Genomic DNA, 12,826 nt, shown 5'->3' with positions numbered 1-12,826 from the left:
GCGCAGCTGGCTCACCTGAGAGCAAGTCAGGTCAGGAGGACACCACGTGTCTCTCTCTCTCTTTCTCTCGCGCGCGCACACACATATACACACATGCGTACACACACACACACACACAGAGGAAATCCTCGTCAATACGATATACTTCTATACGTTGACACTCTCTCGCTCGAAACGAATAAATATATATATATATAGATAGATAAAAATAAATAAATACCGATAATACGTACGAAACGAAGCCAATTCGCGGGAGAAAGTAAAAAAAAAAAAAAAAAAAAAAAAGTAACAAAGCGACGAAGGATTTTATTTTCGATTTGAAGATTGGAAGAAGAGGAAGAAGAAGAGGAAGAAGGAGAAAAAAGAAAAAGGAACAACGTAACAACGATTCGATTCGAACTCGGATCTCGGATGTTTCGGGCCGATGTTGAGCCGAGCAAGTTCGAGTATGAGGGCACAGAGAAGCACAACGAACGTCAAAAACAGGCAGAATATCGTTATATTTGGAAAACTTCCAGACAGAGAGATCATTAAGAGGAGAAAAAGGTGGGACGTACCTGAGCGGCGAGTTGTCGCAGCCTTTCCGACTCCTCCACCGTCGCATCCCGCCTCGCTGCAACCTTGACCTGTGCAACGTCCCCGTAAAACGACTCGGATCTCGGCGAGAAAGCCATGGTCAGCTGGTGCAACTCTTGAAGGGAATTCGAACAAGCGCGGTAACAAGCGACTCCGCACACCTCCCATTGTTCCGGGGTGAGGAGGGGCCCGCTGCTCACCAGGACGTGCCTGCGCAAACCGATCGCATAGCCGGTCAAAAGAGCAACATTTCGAGGCGCGACGTTCTCCCACCGAATACATGGAATCGCGCCGAATATAGGAAAAATCGAGGGAAGGAAAAATGGATGGTGGTGGAGAGGAAAAAAATTAGGTTGCCGGCTAAGAGTGGGTGACTCTAAGATTTCAGATCAGGGATCCCGTTCAGTGCCATAGGCCTCTCTAGCCTATCTATCCCGCGAACCTGTCCCGTTTTTAAACTCCGCGCACGCCTGCTGTACATCGATACTCGCCGATCGACCCCGGCCCGGGATTGAATTACACACGCGGCCGTCCGTGTGTGCGCGCGCCCGTGCGAGTTTAATATGGAGAAAACGGACGAGAAAACGGGCCCGATCGAGGGGCCCGGCCCGTAGTTGGAGGAGGACGGAGGCCGAGATGCAGGCGGCTCCGTGCGAGTCGCTGGCACGACGCTCCGGGGGTGTCGAGTGTCGGTGGCTACCTTATCCCACCGGACAGCCTGTCAAGCTTCGTTATCATCTTACACGCACGCTACGCCCGTGCATACGACCATACATCTAACTCCTCCGTCGATCGACATTCCAACGTTACCTCCGCGTTATGATTCACCTTTTCTCTCTCTCTCTCTCTCAGCTCTACGAATTGTCGCTCTCTCCTCACGGAACAACCGAATCTTACTATTATATCCGTATTTTTCTCTCCTCGGAGAGGAGAGAAGAAGGGAGTTTTGGTGGAAAAAGAAAGAGAAGGAGGAGGATGGATTCGCCTTGTTCGCGAATCGGTGATCTTAATTCGATAGTGAGTCATGAGCGATAGGTTAGGTAGAGAGAGAGAGAAAGAGAGAAAGAGAGAGAGAGAGAGGGGACTTCGACCGTTAACGGATGGAAGGAGTTTCGAACTTTTGTTCGAGGCGTTGGCACGACTGTTTCCGACTTACCTAATACAGGCGCAACCTAGACGAGCTATGCTCTCGGTGGGTTGAACGACGCATTCCGCCATCACTAGTAACAATTGCTTCAACATGAGGGTAGTGGCCGATAGATAGGCGTCGTTTCGAACCACGTCCGCTCCTAAAATATCGAACGAAGAATTTATTTATTCGGTGGGATCTCTCCACGACGCGCGTGTCTTTTTCTTTTCCCTTTGCATCACCTTGCAAGTGCGTCAAGTAATCGACGACGAGATCCGTGGTGAGGCCGCAGCACTGTTTAAAGTTAGGCGCAAAGTTGTCCCATCCCCTGAATATCTTGGACGTCCTCCTCAACCAATTCTGGACCATGGGCAGAAGAAGATGGTTGACGCAGTACAATCCAAAGGTTGGGCCAGGAACATTGAGGGTGTCCCTCAACAGATGGAACAATGTCTCCAAGGTGTGCGGTTGGTAACGCTTAGGGCAGATCATGGTGGCGCTCGCCAGACCCTCGATCAGGATGTACCAAACTCTGAGTATACCGCTGGGCTTGTCCATGCTTTGCAGAGTGGTGATCGCGTGAACGTTGTCCATCAAGACGTCGTGCGGCCTTTCGGGTATCGTCTCCTGCATCGTTTCCGCGTGTTTGTCGAATCTGATCAATTCCGAGTTCGGTATGGTCGGATCGACGTATTGCGGTATGGTCGAGACCTGGATCCTCTGTGCCGAGTGGAAGATGGGGCAGGCCGGCATACCGTACATTGAGGCGAGGATGTCGCTACAGCTGAGAAGATACTTGAGACTCTCCACGCACAGTCTCATCCTACGGGATTCGATCGCGTCTATCTGTTCCTGCTCGTCCTGGTGGCCGTCCGCGTCCCCGATCCCGCGCACGTGCTTCAACAGGCACAGGATGCAATCTAGCGCCGCGTTCGCGAACACGAGCGTGTTGTCCGTTGATAGAAACACCCTGAACACCTCGAGGAGGGGGGCGGACTCGACGGAATCTGAATTGCCGACCGAAGCTACGCGTAGCGCGCCGAACAGAGGCCGCCACCCGGATCGTATCTCGGTCCTGTTCGTCTCCACGAACTCGCAGATGCAGCTGACGATCTGGAAGGGATTGGCAACCGCTTTTTGGATCGATTCCAAGTTGGACGAGACCGATTCCGCTCAACTCACTTGATCTTGAACGTCGCTGTCGCAAAGTTCCAGGCACAATAGGTTCTCGAAAGGTTTGAACAGTGCCTCGTTGAAGTGGAAGTGGGGTAATTCCATTTGCTCGTTCAACAAAGCCGCCATCGAGTCGTGAATGCATTGCACCGCCTTCTTCGAGATGCCACGATCCTTGTGGCAAGCTGCCTCCATGAAGTGCGGGCCCAGGATACTCCAAACCTGAAAGATTTCCAAGATTCAATCCTTCCACTTCTCGAGAGAACTCGAAAGGGGGACTCGTCTCTCTCTCTTTCTCTCTCTCTCGCTTTCTCTCTCTCTCTCACCCTCATTATATGGATCAGAGGCCTTCCACTCTTCACACACTTCAACATCACTTCCCCTAATCGAGCCAGAAGAAGCACGTTCATTTCGTTCTCTCTCGGCTTACTCCTTCTCCACCAGAATCTCTTATTGTCTTTGGATCCGTCCGTGGTCTTGAACAACTGGGCTTTGCTGGCCTTGCACAGAGCGGTGAGGAACAAGCACAACGCTTTAAGGTTTAATTTCAACGCCGCGTTCTCGAACAATCTGTCCACTTGTTGGGATAAAACGCAGATGATCTTCGCCGCGTAGTCGGCGGGAAGAATCCCGTTGAATTGACCGTCCGCGTTCGATTCTTGAATTATTTCTGGAATCGTGTCCGTACTAGAATTGTGGGTATACGGACTGGATAGGAAACTGTACACGTCCACGCTGAAACAATTTTAATTTTAATTTTTAATTCTTTTTTTTTTTAACAATAAATCATTCTACCTATCTACGTAAGTATTCATTTTTGTGACGTTTTACCAAGTCTCCTCTTCCTCGATTATGTTGAAGTTAAGCTTCAATCTATCCTGACTCCCTTTCGGATCCCCGCTCGAATTCTCCTTCTTATCCTTCTTCTGCTGAGTCTTGGGCAACGATGGATTTTGATTTCTCCCGAAGAAGTCGTGTTCCAATTTGCTCACGTACAGACAACACCTTTTTTTAAAGAAAAAAAAAAAGAAAACATAGAATTGTTATCAATTTATTAATTCATCGAGAAGATGATCCCGACGAAAATCGATAAAAATGTCATACGTGAAAACGTGAGGCCAGCAATCGCTACCGTGACTTCCGAGCTCTAAACCTTTGCCCAAAAGTACGTCCATGCTCAACGCGTGCGACGTGTGAATATTGGTCGCTCTGTTTTGCAATTTCAACCGCAGAACATCCTTCGTTCTGGTGATTTTCGAGATGGATTGCTCCGTGCAGGCCGCTTTCACGAGCAAAGCGAATATGGAACCGCATCGATTCTGCAAACCTGAATAAGACCAAGGAAAAAAAAAAAAAAAAGAAAAATTAATCAAATCGAAAAGATAGAGATCCTGATAAATAATACCGAGTATATTGCTGAGAATCGCGGCCTTGTGAAGACCTTCCAAGGACAAGATCACGGTATCTCTGACGCCCCGTCTACCACCGTCTCTGCTAAGAATCCCCTTGTTATTCTGCTCCTTGGGAGGATTCAATCCCGTCGTCAAAACTGTCATCATACTTCCCCAACAGCAAGTCAATACTCTTCTCGACAACTTGGCCCCCGCTTCCGCCTCCGGCGTTGGCTCGCTTCGAGACAACTGAGCTTTCTCCAGTCTTATGTAGTCGGACAAAAGCTGCCCGCCTCTCTGACTCCCAGGAATCCCATCGACATCTTATGAAAAAAAAAAAAAAAAGATTCTTCTATTATCCGAATCCTTGGACTGTCCATTTATTATTGGAGAATTCGCTTACCGGTTAACACGTTTATCAGGGCGCTATTCTCCGTGTAGTGCGGGTTGTAACCGCACTTTTCGAGCAGATTACAGGCCAAAACTTGTTGATACAGCTCGGACAACCAGGTCGCCGAAAGGTATACCAAAACTCCAGATCCGTGTACCTCCTCTACGAATTGCTCCTAAAAAAAGAGAGAGAGAGAGAAAAGTGAAGAGAAAAGTGAATACAAATGGGGAATAATGGTCGATGGATACCTCGCTGATAGGAACTTGACGATTATCCTCGTGATAATAATTGATCCTGATCAACTTGAGGTTGAGCAGCAGAGCCGCGTAAGTGGCGAGATAAATCCCATCGGCGTTCATTATCGTGATAAGGGCGCACGAGTCGGTGCTTGTGTCCGTCTGTTCCTGCATCTTCTGCTGGGCTGTGAAAACACCTGTGAAAATTCGGGGGCAAGTTTCTTCATCTCCCGGAAGGAAGGAAGGAAACGAGGGGAAAAGTTTCAAAATATCTCTGAGGCCAACTCGAGAACAATCGTACCCTGGCAATATTCCGAGGCAAAGTTCTGAAGGGCCTCGTCGACCTCTATGTTGCTTCTGAGCAACAGCACCATGGGTATGAGATCGCTCTTCAACGTCCTCACGAATTTTCTCGCGTTGTGCCTTTCCATGTCCACGTTGCACTCGTCGGCCACCTGACGGCCCACGTGAAGACACTTCGGCAGCTTCTCCAACCTCAATCTCTCCCTCTCGTTCTCTATCGCGTAGTCGTTGTCCTCCAAACTGTTCTCCTCTTGAATCTCGTCCGACTCGTTCTGAGGGCCCTCCGTATCCGTCGAGTCGCCATCCTCGGACGGGCCGTGACCCGACGAATCCGAGTCAGACCCTATCCCCTTTTTCATCAGCTCCAATTGCTCCCTGAAATAAGTATCGAGCACTATTCTATTCCATTTATTTATTTATTACTATTTTAGTTTACTCTAGGTAGGATTGTACAATTTCATCAGCTTCAATTGCTCCCTGAAATAAGTATCGAGCACTATTCTATTCCATTTATTTATTTATTATTATACTATTTATTATTATATTATTATTATATTATTATTTATTATTATACTATATTACTATTTTAGTTTACTCTAGGTAGGATTGTACAATTTTATCAGCTCCAATTGCTCCCTGAAATAAGTATCGAGTATTCTATTCCATTTATTTATTTATTATTTATTATTTATTTATTTATATTTTAGTTTANAGAATTTTAAAATTTCATCAGCTCCAATTGCTTTCTGAAATAAGTATCGAGCACTATTCCATTTATTTATTTATTACTATTTTAGTTTACTCTAGAATTGTAAAATTTCGTCAGCTCCAATTGCTCTCTGAAATAAGTATCCAGCACTATTCTATTCCATTTATTTATTTATTACTAATTTAGTTTACTCTAGATAGGATTATACAATTTCATCAGCTCCCTGAAATAAGTATCGAGTATTCTACTCTATTCCATTTATTTATTTATTACTATTTTAGTTTACTCTAGATAGGATTGTAAAATTTCATCAGCTCCAATTGCTCTCTGAATTATCGAGCACTATTCTATTCCATTTATTTATTTATTACTACTTTTAGTTTACTCTAGAATTGTAAAATTTCATCAGCTCCAATAGCTCCCTGAATTATCGAGCACTATTCTATTCCATTTATTTATTTATTCCTATTTTAGTTTACTCTAGATAGGATTGTACAATTACCTGTAGGTTTTCGGCAACCGTGCCATACTCTGGTAGGTCAAGGGACCTTTATAGTCGCAAGACTCCAGATCCTCGTACAAACTATTGATCGTGCAGGTGTAGGTGTGATTAATGGCCTTCCCCTCGCACAATTCCTGAAGGGCGGAGAGCATCGCGACGACGCACGACACGCTGGCGTGCAACGTGCTCAAACCGCCATTCGTCGACTCCTCGATCGAGTCCATCGCTCTGCCGGGAAATCGTTCACCTCATCCCCCTCCTTCCTTTTATTACTTGCAAAATTAAAAACTGATATTGTCCTTACAATCTCATCAGAGCCATGTCGCTCTGAATGTGGCTGGATTTGTCCTCCTCAACGAGCAAGGGGCCGGCAAAGTCCACCATTCGGCTCGGGCTTCGTAAAAGTTCCTTCAAAGCTTTCAGAGGTTCTAAACGTTGCTGGGGCGGAGGATAGAGCAGCATTCTGTGGAACACTGATTCTAGGACAGGGCGAAGGGGGCCCACGCATCCTACCAATCGGACCAACTCCGTCCCGATACTGTCGAGAGAAAAGAAAGAAAGAAAGAAAGAAAGAAAGGAGAGAAATCGAATTTCGAAAATCGATCATTGAAAATTAATCCCACCTGTAAACAGTCTTGGCCTGGTGGCTGTCGAAACTCAAAGACGTTGCCAAGTATCCGGATCCTCTCCCGATCTCGTTCTCCTTCCCCTCCCTCGAGGTGAAGGTCTTGTCGACCCTAGGCGTGCCCAGGAAAGCTATCAACGCGGGGCAAAACTTTTGCCATAGAAAGGTGGTGAAATGTCCGTTCGTGTGTATTTTCTGCGGCAGGGACGAGATTAAAGTGTGAAGACACTCCAACAGGAACACAACCGTGTTCCCGTTCCTTCCGTTGCTGGGATAAGATTTTCTAAAGTTACGTTTTTTTTTTTTTTTTTTTTTAAGGAAAGATTTATATTATTTTTTTTTTTTTCCTCGATTCTTACTTTTGAGCCTCGTCCAACTTGCTACAGATATATTGAAGTATTGGTAGAGCTTCGTTGAAACAGGACACACCTCTTTCCCACAAGTTTTTATTCTTCTTCGCGTTCTCGTCCATCTCCTGGCATTCCTCGTCTGGTGAACAAAAATTCGCGAAAGTTTTCTTTTTTTCTCTCTCTTTTTAACTTTTAAGGGACGATTCGAGTTAATCTGTTTTACGAAGAATTTGATTCGTGGTCACGCGAGTCCTAAGATTTATCGATCAAACTTTCGTTCCCATGAATTCCGTGACGGTGACGATAATCACGGAAATTGCAGCACGTGGAATGATAACGAGGACGATGAAAGGAATTACCTACCTAGGAACAAGCAAAACGATCTCAACGTTTGACTGGTTGCAGCTTGAGCCGCGGTCCTCACAGCTTGATTCCCATTTTCGAAAGCCTCGCAGCAGGTAGTGAGAATGGCGATTATTAAACGACCGTTCATTGTCCAATAAGAAGAGCAGGCGACTTGTAACAGAACCTGAAAAAGATCGGAAAGAAAAGGTGGAACTCGAATTTCGAGGGAATTTTTCTTTTTTTTTTTTTAATTTCGAATTAAACGCTCACTTTCAGCATGTCCGTCTGAGTGTCGTCCGATTGTGATAACATGGAACTCATCGCGTGCAACATTTGTGCGGGTAGCCAGAGAGAATCGTCTTCTGGCTCGTACGGCGACTGGAATCTGTCGTCCCTTAACATTTTCTGAATTCAAAAAAAAAAAGAAAAAAACGAATCGTGTACAGATAATTCATCTGTGGACGAGCAATATAGCGAATATCTTTTTATTTTGAAAATTGATCGTTCGAGATCGGAGAGGAATAAACGAATAAGAGTATTGATTTTGGGATACGCGGGCATAGACACGTCAGAATCTTGGTTTACAACCGGTCGTTGTCACAACCGTGTCGTCGATATCAATTCGTTCTTATCGCTTGCCAACAGCGGATGTGACAATTTACATGTACGCGATACCAAAGTAGCGCAATACGGGTAGGGAAAGAAGAAGAAAAAAAAAGGGAAAAAGAATATTGGATGAAACGCTCACGTGTAATCCCGACAGGCCAAAAGCAACGAATTTGCTCCTCTTCGTCTCTAATGCTAGCTGAAAGGCGTGTAGACATTTTGCTCGCAGCTCGTGGGGTGGATCGCGTAACAACCCTTGCTGTTTGTCCAGGAAGTCTGCACAAACGTGTAAATTCGGGAAATAAAATATCTTTCGAATTACGAGTTATGTATTAAAAGTAAAAGTAAGTTTATCATTGTTTCTTAACAGTAGAAATAATTATAATTGATTCGAATTAATGGAAGTGGTGGGTGGTAATAAATTAATGGAGGAGCGTAACAATCCAAAGTGTTATTCGAACGAAAATGGGACAAGTGTGAAAGTTGGATGGAACAAAAAGCGTGGAATAAAGAATAAGGAATGTTTTGAATCGACTCACCGTACGCTTCCTGCGCTGATTTCCGCAAATTTTGTAATTTTGCATTGCTCGATTCTCGGACGATCTGCAGCAGGAGATCCTCCATGTCACGGTGGACTAACACGCGACTGATCGATAACGGGAGTGCACGCTTGGCTGTACGCGCGCATCCAGGGCCGTAGAAACTGTTTCGGAGTCAAATTTATTTCTCTCTTATTGAGGATTAATTTCGGCTATTCGAATTCTCAGTATTTTTTTTTTTTAGCATGCAACGATAATTCAACGATTGTCAAAATTCACAATTTTTTTTTTTTTGAAAAATAAATTACACTTGTACGCGTGAAATTGTTGGTACGATTATCGAGATATATTTTATAAATGAATGGTGTTTACATGCGACACTTACCATCGTCATTTTATAATCTTTTTAAAAAGTTGACATAAAATTTCATGTTTTCATATGTAACCTTTTTCACGAAAAAAATCAATCAAATTCAAATAGATTTTTCGATTGATCGAAAAGTGAATTTTCAAATCGCACGAATGATGGCGCGCGAATAGCTGCGATCACGTGACTGCTTCACTTGGCTTCCAAAGATGGCGGCGGAAAGTGACAAGAAGCATAAAAGTGTCGAAAAATTGTGCCGTAAACGAGTGACTTTCTACGAATTAGCTGTGGATCTCATAGGTACAAGCCTCCTCGCGAAAGAAGAAGGCTAATTGTGTGGTTTCCTGTCAGTGTTATCATAAAATCATCTCGTCTCCCGTGACAGGTTTGGCATTTGGCTTGTTTCATCATTGGCATGTGTCTACGCTATTCGAAAATGACCGGCATTTCTCGCATCTGTCCGAAATCGAGAGAGAAATGTCTTTTCGCACGGAAATGGTACGAGTTTCGAATGATATCGACAAATTGACGAAATATTCGTGGAGATAACCAGGTATGTTTTGTTTATTTTCTGTTCAGGGGATGTATTACTCTTATTACAAGACGATCGCGGAATCGAAAACATTTATGGACGGGCTGAGAAAAATTAGCCACGATAATATTTCGGAATATGGGAACGTTATCAACGCGGCTAGAAAATATAGCTTGCTACCAGAGGTATTGTATTGTATGACGAATATTGGTTACTTTGGTTAGGTTATTGGACAACAAACATTGAAATGTATAAGATAGAATTGATCATTTACAGTTAGTGGCTGGATATCTTTATCATTGTGCCAAGAATTTGGGGCTTATATCTATAGAGCAGTGTTGGCAAGTGAGATTCATTTTCGTTAGATTTGTATACAGAGTCAAATTTTATTTGATATTTATTCAAGGATCTTTATAGATCTTACAGACTCTGTATGCATAAAGCAATGCAATGTGAGTATCACTTCTTATGGGAGAACTAGAAAAGAATCACTTTCAGATAGAAAGAGGAGAAGGTTTGTCACCGGTAACCAGTTGCGAGGGTCTAGGCGTCCCAGTTTATTTTTATTTGGAAATTGTTTGGACTTCCACTATACTTACAGTAGCTATACTATTCTATTATGCCACTTTCCTTGGCAATAGCCTGTACAGTGGATTCATAGCAGTGCTTCTCTTCTTTTATAACCATAATGAATGTACTCGTGTTCAATGGTCTCCACCATTGAGAGAAAGTTTCGCGTACCCTGTTTTACTATGTCAAATGTATACGTTGACTCTGATTCTTAGAGAGGGTACTCAACAGAACACGCAAAAAATACCAAAAGACTTACTTCAGGTGTGTTGAGACATATGATGATCAAATAGATTGGAATATTTTTGCACAAAGTAACAAGAAATTTCATTCTTTCAGAAAATGGGCATGGCAACGATAGTTAGCTTATGTTGTTGGCAATTCTCGCATTTCGTATTCATCACGCAAATCGTTGCCCTCTTAATATTAAAATGGATGAAAATAATTTCCAACGATCTTTACAGATCTATCTCTAAAGTTCACGGTTGGTCCATCGTGATAGCAATGGGTATCACCGACAGTTTCCCCTTGCTTTTCTCTATGTACTTGTGTCTTTTGTTCGTTAGCAACGCTTTAAACGTAACAGAGAAATTGACCAAATTTATCGGCACAAAACTACAAACGATCCTCGAAATAGTTTTCACCATCTTGTGTACAGTGTACTTAAAATCGATCTACGCCTTGTTATACGAAGACACGGCGCACGTGTTCAATTTACTTAAAACGAAACTGATCGGTTATAAAGATTTTCACACGATGCTGTACACGTGCTCCCCAGAATTCGATTTCCTTCAATACAGAAGCTACGAGGCGATAATAAAAACGTTACTTCTACCGTCTGCCATTCTCGCCGGAATGCTGGTGATCTATTTTTGGTACAGGAATTACAAAATCAAAGGGTATCCTAAATGCATAGAAGCGGATCTGGCGTACAACGGACTGCAGACCGGAGCCTTCATTATCATGGCGGTTTTTATCATGAGATTGAAACTGTTTATGAATCCTCATCTATGCATAATAGCCGGCACGATATGCGCGAACAGATATCTGGAGAAACTTGGTATAAAGAGAAAGATAACCAAGACTGCCATTATAGTTCTATTGATATCCGCGATATCTTACCACGGATTAGAAATACTGCAGGAAGAGCGAAGCGTTATGGGTAACTATATATTATAGTAAAGAGAAAAAAGAAAGAAAAAAATTCAGTATTAAATAAACTTTATCGTTTATCGTTTGATCTTTTTCATCGTGGTAATCAAGGTGAATACAGCGACATCGAGCAAGAGGAACTATTCGAATGGATCAAGAAGAATACACCTGAACACGCTGTGTTTGCCGGGAAGATGTCTTTGATGGCAAATTTAATGCTCTCCACGGGAAGGCCGATCGTCAATAACCCTTACTACGAGAGCAAAGAGATGAGGTGCATAAGCTTGCTATTCCCCGGATCGTAACGTCGTATAGATATCAATTTTGATATTTATTATCCTTCTGGTTTACGTTTCCAGAGATCGGACTATGAAAGTTTACGAGGTCTTCAGCAGAAAAGACGTCACATCCGTATACGTCACGCTCAGGAATTTGCAGGTCGGATACGTCATTCTAGAGGCATCGATGTGCTTTGGCTACGCAAATTTGTAATGAAATATTTTAGTAAATTGATGAAATTAATACATAATATTTTTTTAAACGTTGCACACAGATTAGAATTTTGAGTTTCAGGCCATCGCAATGCCAAATGATCGACTTGTGGGACCTTGTAGACAACGGAGTGGCGAAGGCTGCTGGAAAACAACCCGTGTGCCCAATGCTGTTTCGAGGAAACGCTTACCCTTTCAAACGATCGTTCGTAAATAATCGTTACGTTGTTCTGCAGCTTGATTATTCTTACTGCGTGGAATTGAAACCGAACAATTCCCTTAATTACCAATCTTGAGCGGTAATTGTGATCGAATATGACAAATACCTCGCCGAAATTGCAGAGAATATTTTTTCCAAAAGAGAGGCAATTATGTATAATACTTATATATATATATATATATTTTTTTTTTAAGAACAATGACTCGTTGAGATGAGCCAAAGTAATTTTGTTAAAAAAAGTTAGAAGTAAAATGCGAATAAAAATGTTAACTACGTTCCTGTAATATGTCCATATCTTCGTTTTCCTGTGTCTTTCCGCATCTTGGCACGCTTCGTCGAGAAGCAATGCGATTCAACTTCAAAGTCCTGCCTTTACGTAAGACGAAACGTTTTTGCTTTATATAACTTGGCACGAATAAAGGAGCCGCAACAAGAACACTGCGTCTCTCGTAGAATGATAATAGCACCGTCTATATTACGGTAAAATTTGTCTTTTTCTTTTTTCTTTCTTTTTTTTTTTTTTTTTTTTTTTTCTTTCCATGAAAGTTGATCGAATTTCACGGGACAGTTATTAGCGCGAGAAACGACGAGGAGCGTCACGGGATCGCAAGAAGAATCG

The 12,826-nt window shown here is 43.2% G+C and overlaps 2 protein-coding genes across 5 annotated transcripts in view; one reads left to right on the top strand and one right to left on the bottom strand.

Moving 5' to 3' along the window:
* Positions 1 to 9,388, bottom strand: part of LOC122711072 (brefeldin A-inhibited guanine nucleotide-exchange protein 3) — a 16,671-nt gene extending 7,283 nt beyond the window's left edge. The window contains exons 1-20 of one of the 3 annotated variants that reach the window (XM_043929484.1): positions 9,261 to 9,388; positions 8,876 to 9,039; positions 8,479 to 8,612; positions 8,001 to 8,135; positions 7,749 to 7,914; positions 7,395 to 7,524; positions 7,034 to 7,318; positions 6,715 to 6,948; positions 6,411 to 6,638; positions 5,198 to 5,574; positions 4,909 to 5,093; positions 4,673 to 4,835; positions 4,284 to 4,592; positions 3,983 to 4,205; positions 3,710 to 3,883; positions 3,205 to 3,613; positions 2,888 to 3,100; positions 1,948 to 2,818; positions 1,733 to 1,865; positions 558 to 786 (exon numbers count right to left, since the gene is read on the bottom strand). In XM_043929484.1, the coding sequence (XP_043785419.1) occupies positions 558 to 786; positions 1,733 to 1,865; positions 1,948 to 2,818; positions 2,888 to 3,100; positions 3,205 to 3,613; positions 3,710 to 3,883; positions 3,983 to 4,205; positions 4,284 to 4,592; positions 4,673 to 4,835; positions 4,909 to 5,093; positions 5,198 to 5,574; positions 6,411 to 6,638; positions 6,715 to 6,948; positions 7,034 to 7,318; positions 7,395 to 7,524; positions 7,749 to 7,914; positions 8,001 to 8,135; positions 8,479 to 8,612; positions 8,876 to 8,960 (4,683 nt within the window). In that variant the 5' untranslated portion in view covers positions 8,961 to 9,039; positions 9,261 to 9,388. The remainder of the gene's footprint in view (positions 1 to 557; positions 787 to 1,732; positions 1,866 to 1,947; positions 2,819 to 2,887; positions 3,101 to 3,204; positions 3,614 to 3,709; positions 3,884 to 3,982; positions 4,206 to 4,283; positions 4,593 to 4,672; positions 4,836 to 4,908; positions 5,094 to 5,197; positions 5,575 to 6,410; positions 6,639 to 6,714; positions 6,949 to 7,033; positions 7,319 to 7,394; positions 7,525 to 7,748; positions 7,915 to 8,000; positions 8,136 to 8,478; positions 8,613 to 8,875; positions 9,040 to 9,260) is intronic. The other 2 variants (XM_043929485.1, XM_043929486.1) reach the window with 2 other exon arrangements.
* LOC122711074 (probable C-mannosyltransferase DPY19L1) lies at positions 9,362 to 12,488 on the top strand. 2 transcript variants are annotated; one of them, XM_043929491.1, is made up of 9 exons: positions 9,362 to 9,542; positions 9,628 to 9,740; positions 9,822 to 9,959; positions 10,051 to 10,119; positions 10,273 to 10,608; positions 10,684 to 11,506; positions 11,608 to 11,770; positions 11,856 to 11,984; positions 12,070 to 12,487. In XM_043929491.1, the coding sequence occupies exons 1-9, from the start codon at positions 9,452 to 9,454 to the stop codon at positions 12,281 to 12,283; spliced, it is 2,076 nt and encodes a 691-aa protein (XP_043785426.1). In that variant the 5' UTR covers positions 9,362 to 9,451; the 3' UTR covers positions 12,284 to 12,487. The 2 variants fall into 2 exon arrangements, with proteins under 2 accessions (XP_043785426.1, XP_043785427.1); XM_043929492.1 differs by lacking the exons at positions 9,362 to 9,542; positions 9,628 to 9,740 and having other exon boundaries at positions 9,833 to 10,119; positions 10,192 to 10,608; positions 12,070 to 12,488.
* Positions 12,489 to 12,826: the final 338 nt, after the last annotated feature.

This window comes from Apis laboriosa, unplaced genomic scaffold (assembly GCF_014066325.1).
Source record: "Apis laboriosa isolate Shangri-la unplaced genomic scaffold, ASM1406632v1 scaffold16_cov148, whole genome shotgun sequence".
NCBI classification, from domain to species: domain Eukaryota; kingdom Metazoa; phylum Arthropoda; class Insecta; order Hymenoptera; family Apidae; genus Apis; species Apis laboriosa.
Note: the sequence above shows the minus strand (reverse complement) of the source record. Positions and strands in the feature narration are given on the sequence as shown.

What these genes read in the sequence shown, in the direction of transcription:
- LOC122711074 (XM_043929491.1), top strand. Translation starts at nt 9,452, where the DNA reads ATGGCGGCGGAAAGTGACAAGAAGCATAAAAGTGTCGAAAAATTGTGC. An exon ending in CTATAGAGCAGTGTTGGCAA is followed by an intron (nt 10,120 to 10,272) that starts GTGAGATTCATT and finishes AATCACTTTCAG; the next exon opens with ATAGAAAGAGGAGAAGGTTT. An exon ending in TACGAGAGCAAAGAGATGAG is followed by an intron (nt 11,771 to 11,855) that starts GTGCATAAGCTT and finishes TTACGTTTCCAG; the next exon opens with AGATCGGACTATGAAAGTTT.